The sequence below is a fragment of the Rosa rugosa genome, chromosome 3, assembly GCF_958449725.1.
Source record: "Rosa rugosa chromosome 3, drRosRugo1.1, whole genome shotgun sequence".
In the NCBI taxonomy this organism is placed as follows: Eukaryota; Viridiplantae; Streptophyta; class Magnoliopsida; order Rosales; family Rosaceae; genus Rosa; species Rosa rugosa.
This window is the reverse complement of record NC_084822.1, coordinates 55,049,744-55,056,050: the sequence shown is the minus strand read 5'-3', so window position 1 is coordinate 55,056,050 and position 6,307 is coordinate 55,049,744. Positions and strand designations below refer to the sequence as shown.

Sequence of the window (6,307 nt, the reverse complement as noted above, 5' to 3'; positions counted from 1 at the left end):
GCGACGAAGCAGTGAGAAAGCTCATAGCTAGAAGCAGAAGCAGATCGGGCGCGCAGTGAGAGAGAGAGAGACAGAGAATGGAGAAGAAGCAAAGCAAACCAATGGAGTTGTTAAACGAGATGGTATCAGAGCCCTACCATCTCCTCCATTTCTTGGCCTTCTTCTCTTACTTTGTAATTCGCACTTGCGCTGCCCAAGTCCTCTCTCCCCAAATCACCTCCCGTCTCTTTCTCCGAGAAATCCAAGCCGCTTTGGCCTTGGGTCTCTTCGCTGCCATCAAGGTCTCTCTATTTATTTATTCGATTACACTAAATTCATTTTTCTGTTTTTCGATTTCATTTGATTTGATAGGTTTTGTTTGTTGCAGGTTGTGAGGGAAGAAAACTGGGAGGCTTTTATTTCAGATACTCTCTTCTTTGCAAAGGTGAGAGCTGTAATTAACAAACAAAATGGAAATGGATATATATATTTTTTATATATATATGAGATTCGTGTGCTTATTTTCAGATTTTTCTTCTTGCCCTTACTTTGATAATGGATTACCACTTGACTCTCTGGTACACAGTGATATTTGCAGGTACCAATTTTATTATTATTATTTTTTTTTTTCCCGGCATTGTTATATGTTTGATTCCAAATGCAACATTTTGTGGTTTCTTCACTGCAGGGATATATATTTTCACACAACAGCCGGCCTTTAAAAAATTAGGTAATCAAGATACTATACTCATTTCGTATTTATGAATTACAAGTTTAGCTTCCTATATGATGTAATAAACTCAAAGTTGCTTTTGGTATTTCAATTTTGCGAATTCTGTTAGGTACTTCCAGTAAAATAACACCATTGCAGCTGGAAAGCTTGCTGACCGAAGGGAGCACATCGAGACTTTGGCTGGTAAGTGGTTCCACTGCATTGAGCTTTGGACAGCATACCAATAAGTGCATAATGATAGTGGCTTTAGGAAAAGAGTGATTTCCCTTGATATATTTAGTGAATGACATGATCAGGTTGAATTTCGTGCTGCATATTCACCTTCTTGCATACGCTCAAGTCGGTGCTTTCCTGAGCTTTCAATCACGTAAGTTTATCACCTGGTAAACCATTATGTTGAGAGAGCCTGGTATTTGAAGCTGTATTTATTCCTGTTAGGATCATTTTACGTCTGCTCCTTAAATTGCTTCCGCAAGGGTTGTTAATAGTTATTACCAAATAGTGTGGTTGCTTATACATCCTCATTGACAGATATTCAAACAAAAGCTTTTCTTTTGGAATAGTTAACCTTGGCCTCTTCCCAAATGCTGCAGAGTTTTTTGGAATATCACTCTCTGGTAAATGATATGTAATTTGGAATGCTACTTGATTGTTCCTGTTTCCTTCAATTTGATAGATTAATATTAACCTGCAGGAAGCATGGGTCAACTTCCTGCGTATATATTATTCTCGCATGGATCTGAAGTTGCTCGCTATCCGGACTTAGATGTTGAATCAAAAGGTTCTCATTCCCCCATAACTAAGGTACGCGAACATTTAATTGCTGAGATGGCAGGCAATTTGCTTGCTTCTAATGGTGGCACCTCATGGTTCCTTTTCATATCCAACTTAGATTTCCTAGCCTTTTTCACTGCGGTTGAATAGAAAGCGTTGTGTATGCTGCTAAACTAATCAGTAATGACATTTGGTAGTTTCAACATATCTAGTCTCAGATTATTTTATCGCATAGAGACCAGATACTTGGTTTAGTTTAGTTTACTTTAATTTAATCATCTTGACTTTCGTAATAACATATTAAATTAGTCAAGTTCAGTCCATGATTCCTGAATCCTGATAACACATCAAACTACAGTAGATTATAGTTCAACCATTTTTGTATTGATGTATGAATTTCCGGCAAACCATATCCTAGTTTACAATGACTTCATGCAAAAGCGTAGTCAATATGTTTATATGGCCTTTGTTAAGTTGACGCGATTTTCTGATGAGAACTGTTTGTGTTGCAGAGATTTCTTTCGCAGTACTTCAAACTTGACCTGCACCTTCTTGAGTATATAAATGGTAAATAGACATCAATTCATACTGTATACTGTGCAGTATTAGTGCCTCCAATTTTGGTTCATCTTTGTACGATTATATATGCTTTGAGATGTAAAGAACATGTCTTCCTGACATTTATTCTCTTTTTCCCCCATTTTATAGAAAAATTTTCCACTTCTTTTCGATCTTGCAGTAAGTTGGATTCGGGTATATCTATGATCCATAAAATCACTGGTTGTTCCAGTTCTCTCTTTTTGTGTTCGGATGGGCCTAAGCCCAAAAGAAGGCCCTAGAACGAGGGGCACCAACTCATGGAGTCGTCACTTTAGCGTCAGCTGCTAAATTTTAAAAAGCCGGTCACATCTCCACCGCCACGTCAGAACCACAGCGGCGGCTAGCCGCTTGAATAGTTAATAGGTTTGATTAAAGTGTCGCTGTCGAATATTCGCCGCCTTGGAAATTTTAAAAAAATCATCAAAAAAAAAAAAAAAATGTTGATTGTGATTGTGATTGTGATTGAGCGGCGAGGAGGAATAACAAATCATGACGGAAACGTATCAATCATCAGATAATCACCGGTCACCTACATTCTTGTTGTACAATGATCTGGGCCCCCACAATCTCTTACCCTAGGTCTACGCCGCTCTGTGGATCCCTCCATTATTTGGTTGTCGGCTCACGCTGCCTATACCTTTATCTCCACACTCCCCATTTACTTGTGCTTGGTGATGTACCCCTAACTCTCTTCACAAATCTACAGCTTTTACTCCCTTGCCTGCTTCCTACTGCCGCTTGTGCTTCGCGTGCGACCTGCTCTCACTCTCCCCTTTATCAGGAAGAGATTGAGAAATCCAGTTTAAGCAAAATTTTCACACTATTTCGACATGTGATTCGTTAACGCTTTTATTGTATTCTATAAGAGCAACTCCAACAGCTTCCCTATAATTCCTGTATTATTTGTCAAAGCTTTAGCCTCTTTTTCTGCTCCAACTCCAACAGAATCCCTATTTTACAACAATCTCTAAAATCTTCATATTCTTCCTTAAAATTTTAGAATTTGCTGTAAATATAGGGAAATTGGTTTTCTCTTTCCTCACTTTCCCTTAAATAGAGATATTTATAGAGAATCTGTTAGAGCAAAAGAGGCTTATTTTTCCCTAAAGTAGAGAAAAATCAAAATATAGAGAATCTGTTAGAGTTGCTCTAAGTAACTAATCAAACGTTCTATATATATATATATATATATAGATCCAATTCAGAGCGGAGCTCCGCTTTGAAATTAACGTGTGAAGTTATATATATATATATATATATATATACAGATCCAATCCAGAGCGGAGCTCCGCTTTGAAATTAACGTGTGAAGTTCGAGTTTTGGGCCACTTTTTGGTCGCATATCCACATCTCGACCGTTCAATTTTTAGGTACTAGTGTATAGATCATCTCTGCAAATTTTCAGCCAAATTGATGATCGTTAAGGTATCTAACTCGCTTAAACCAATGGATTGACTGAATCTGTCAACCTGAACCGTACTAGCTTTAAGGCAATTATCAATGCCTTAACGATCATCATTTTGGCTAAAAATTTGCAGAGACGATCTATACACTAGTACCTAAAAACTGAAAGGTCGAGATGTGAATATGCGACCGAAAAGTGACCCAAAACTCGAAATTCACACATTAATTTTCAAAGCGGAGATCCGCTCTGGATAGGATCTGTATATATATCTATATATATATATATATATATATATATATATATATATAGATATATATATATATATATATAGAGGCCCGATCAGGAGTGGACGTCCGCACTTTCGCTAAAGTGCGGACGTCGATGCAGCAGGCGGCTTCCAGGCGGCGACGCGGGGCTGGCTGGAGGGAGGCCGGAGGCGTCCCATACCTCTTCTGGGCGGCGTTCGAGGTTGGAGGAGGTCGGGCTTGCCGGTTTCTGGGCAGCCACCTCACCTGCAGTTGTAGGTTCTGTGCAGCACTGCAAAATCGTCGCCGGCGACTCCACCGGACCGCAGACCCCTCCGCACAACCCCCAGCGTCCCTCCGGCAAGCCGCGCCACGCCGTCGCCGCTCGATCGAGGCCGAAGGAGCGACGTCCGCACTTTTTCTGGGTTGCGGACGTCCGCTCTCGAATGGCTCCGTATATATATATATATATATATATATATATATATATATATATATATATATATATATATATATATATATACTATTATTAAGAGAAGATGGTTTGTTAGCCAAAATTCAAAATTTTGACAGAAATGACCCTAGAAAACTAATCAACTTTGAGAATTAATTAAATCATAAGGACAGTTATGAAATTTACAAAATATATTTTTATTAAAAAAATATATATATAACCCACGACCCACTTTTCTCTCTTCTTATCTCTCCTCTACAATTTTATTTTCTGAAAAAAATAAAAAATACTTGCACATTCAGAGCATGTGTGGAGAAAGGCTAGTATATATAATTCCGAAAAGACTTGTAATGTTGAGAGAGCGACGGTTTTAAAAAAAAAAAAAAAACTTAACAGTAATTTTACATGTGAGACGTAAATTTTTTTGCTGTACTCCACAAGTTAAACTAATCTAACAATGATCGAATTATCTAAAGCTTTAATGTTGAGAGAGCCTATTTTGGAGCATCAAAATCTCTCTTTTCTCTAGTTTTAGGTTAGTTTTTCATAGCTTGTACATAGTTATTTGAGTTTGAGTGTTTTAGTGACATCATAGAACATCCTGACTCGCAATGTTGAGAGACTGACTATAAATCAGTTCAAAATAAAAAATTTACAATATTTTTGTATATGAGAGACGTAAACACTTATGATGTACTCGTACGAGTTAAACTAAATAATTCATGTATTCGATATTCATGTATGTGAAGCTTGAATATTCTAGAGATATTGAGATATCATAGAACCTTCCGAGTCTTAATATCGAGTATAAATTGATTGGCATTTGGCACAAGCAAAAGATGCGGCAGCTGTGAAGGGGAAAATGGGAGGGTAATACACTAAAAAGAAGTAAAATTGGGAGGACAAGGGGACAGAGGTGCGTCGTGTCACAGTAAAGGAGGAACGGAACAGATCAAAAGTGTTGAGAGTCCGTTACGTTGACGAAGGTAAAGCCCAAAACAACTCACAATCTCACTCACGAATCCCGATAACAAGAGAATGTCACTCTGACACACCGAAAGATAGCGACACGCGTACTATTCCCAGTGGTCCCCACTCCCACTCCACTCACCCGACCGGCGCGTGAGGTACCCCCGTCGGATTCTTCTTTCCGACAGCCAAGAAAGGTGAGGAGCACGTTGTAAAGGTGAGGGTGAGAGACACACACTCTCTCTCTCCACGCGTACGGGGGCCACACGTGTGGGACCACACTGGTCCTCCTCAGGCTTCAATCGCACGCTACAAGTGTCAAGCGCTGAAGAAACATACATATCTTTGGTGGCACGCTTCTCTATCCTACTAGCTGGGGAGTGGCCCAGTGCTTTTTACCGGCCCAGCCCACATGATAATGTCACCGCCGTTGACCTTGTAAAAAAAAAAAGAAAAAAAAAAGAGAGAAGGTAAAAATTTTCAAAACCATTGCTTTAGTTTTCTTTTTTGTGTTAGGTTAGGGCCATTGGTGCCTTATCTTTCAAGTTTTTAAGCTTAGATTAATATTCAATAGGACGTGCTTAAGCTTTTTAGGGTCTCTTGCAACTTACATAATGGGCAAAAAAGTGTACATCATTGAGGGGAAATTAGATTATATTTGAATTTTTAAGTCTATCTTACGATTTGGAAGTTTGTATAATCAAACACCCACTTAGTTTGGTCTGCCATTAGTTTCTAATCTTAACCAATCACGTAAGAAAGGATAGGTGTGGTTATTTTCTTATTTACTCTTTTTTCTTTCCACATCTTTAGTGACGGCCAACTTTTGAAGAGTGGAAGAGTGCAATTTGAGGTTTGAAAAATTGATGGTAGGAGATGGAAGACGACCATTCATGATTGACTTGGTAATTACATTTTCCAAATTTGTATTGACCTGTTTACTTGAAGAAAATTGGTGGGAGGAAAGTGAATCGCTTTTTTTGACATAAACGGTATTTGGCAAATCTTGGTGTGCCAAAGCTTCTACCTAAGGACCATTATCTACGAAAGTTTCAACCCATTTGTGACTCTGTTTTCAACCTTGAACAGTCTCCATATCGATTTGACTGGAATTTGGGTTGGTGAAAGACTGTTTCTTATCTGCTAAT

General features: G+C 38.7%; 1 protein-coding gene across 1 annotated transcript; it reads left to right on the top strand.

Annotated features, from left to right (window-relative positions):
• Positions 1-2,214, top strand: LOC133738851 (uncharacterized). Its single transcript, XM_062166523.1, has 9 exons — positions 1-281; positions 368-424; positions 508-577; positions 668-709; positions 822-895; positions 1,009-1,079; positions 1,244-1,329; positions 1,407-1,516; positions 1,999-2,214. The coding sequence occupies exons 1-9, from the start codon at positions 78-80 to the stop codon at positions 2,059-2,061; spliced, it is 777 nt and encodes a 258-aa protein (XP_062022507.1). The 5' UTR covers positions 1-77; the 3' UTR covers positions 2,062-2,214.
• The last annotated feature ends 4,093 nt before the right edge of the window (positions 2,215-6,307 follow it).

Excerpts from the sequence above, each read along its gene's own strand:
- LOC133738851 (XM_062166523.1), top strand. The coding sequence starts at position 78 with ATGGAGAAGAAGCAAAGCAAACCAATGGAGTTGTTAAACGAGATGGTA. Across the intron at positions 896-1,008 it reads GCACATCGAGACTTTGGCTG|GTTGAATTTCGTGCTGCATA; the intron begins GTAAGTGGTTCC and ends TGACATGATCAG. Across the intron at positions 1,330-1,406 it reads TTTTGGAATATCACTCTCTG|GAAGCATGGGTCAACTTCCT; the intron begins GTAAATGATATG and ends ATTAACCTGCAG.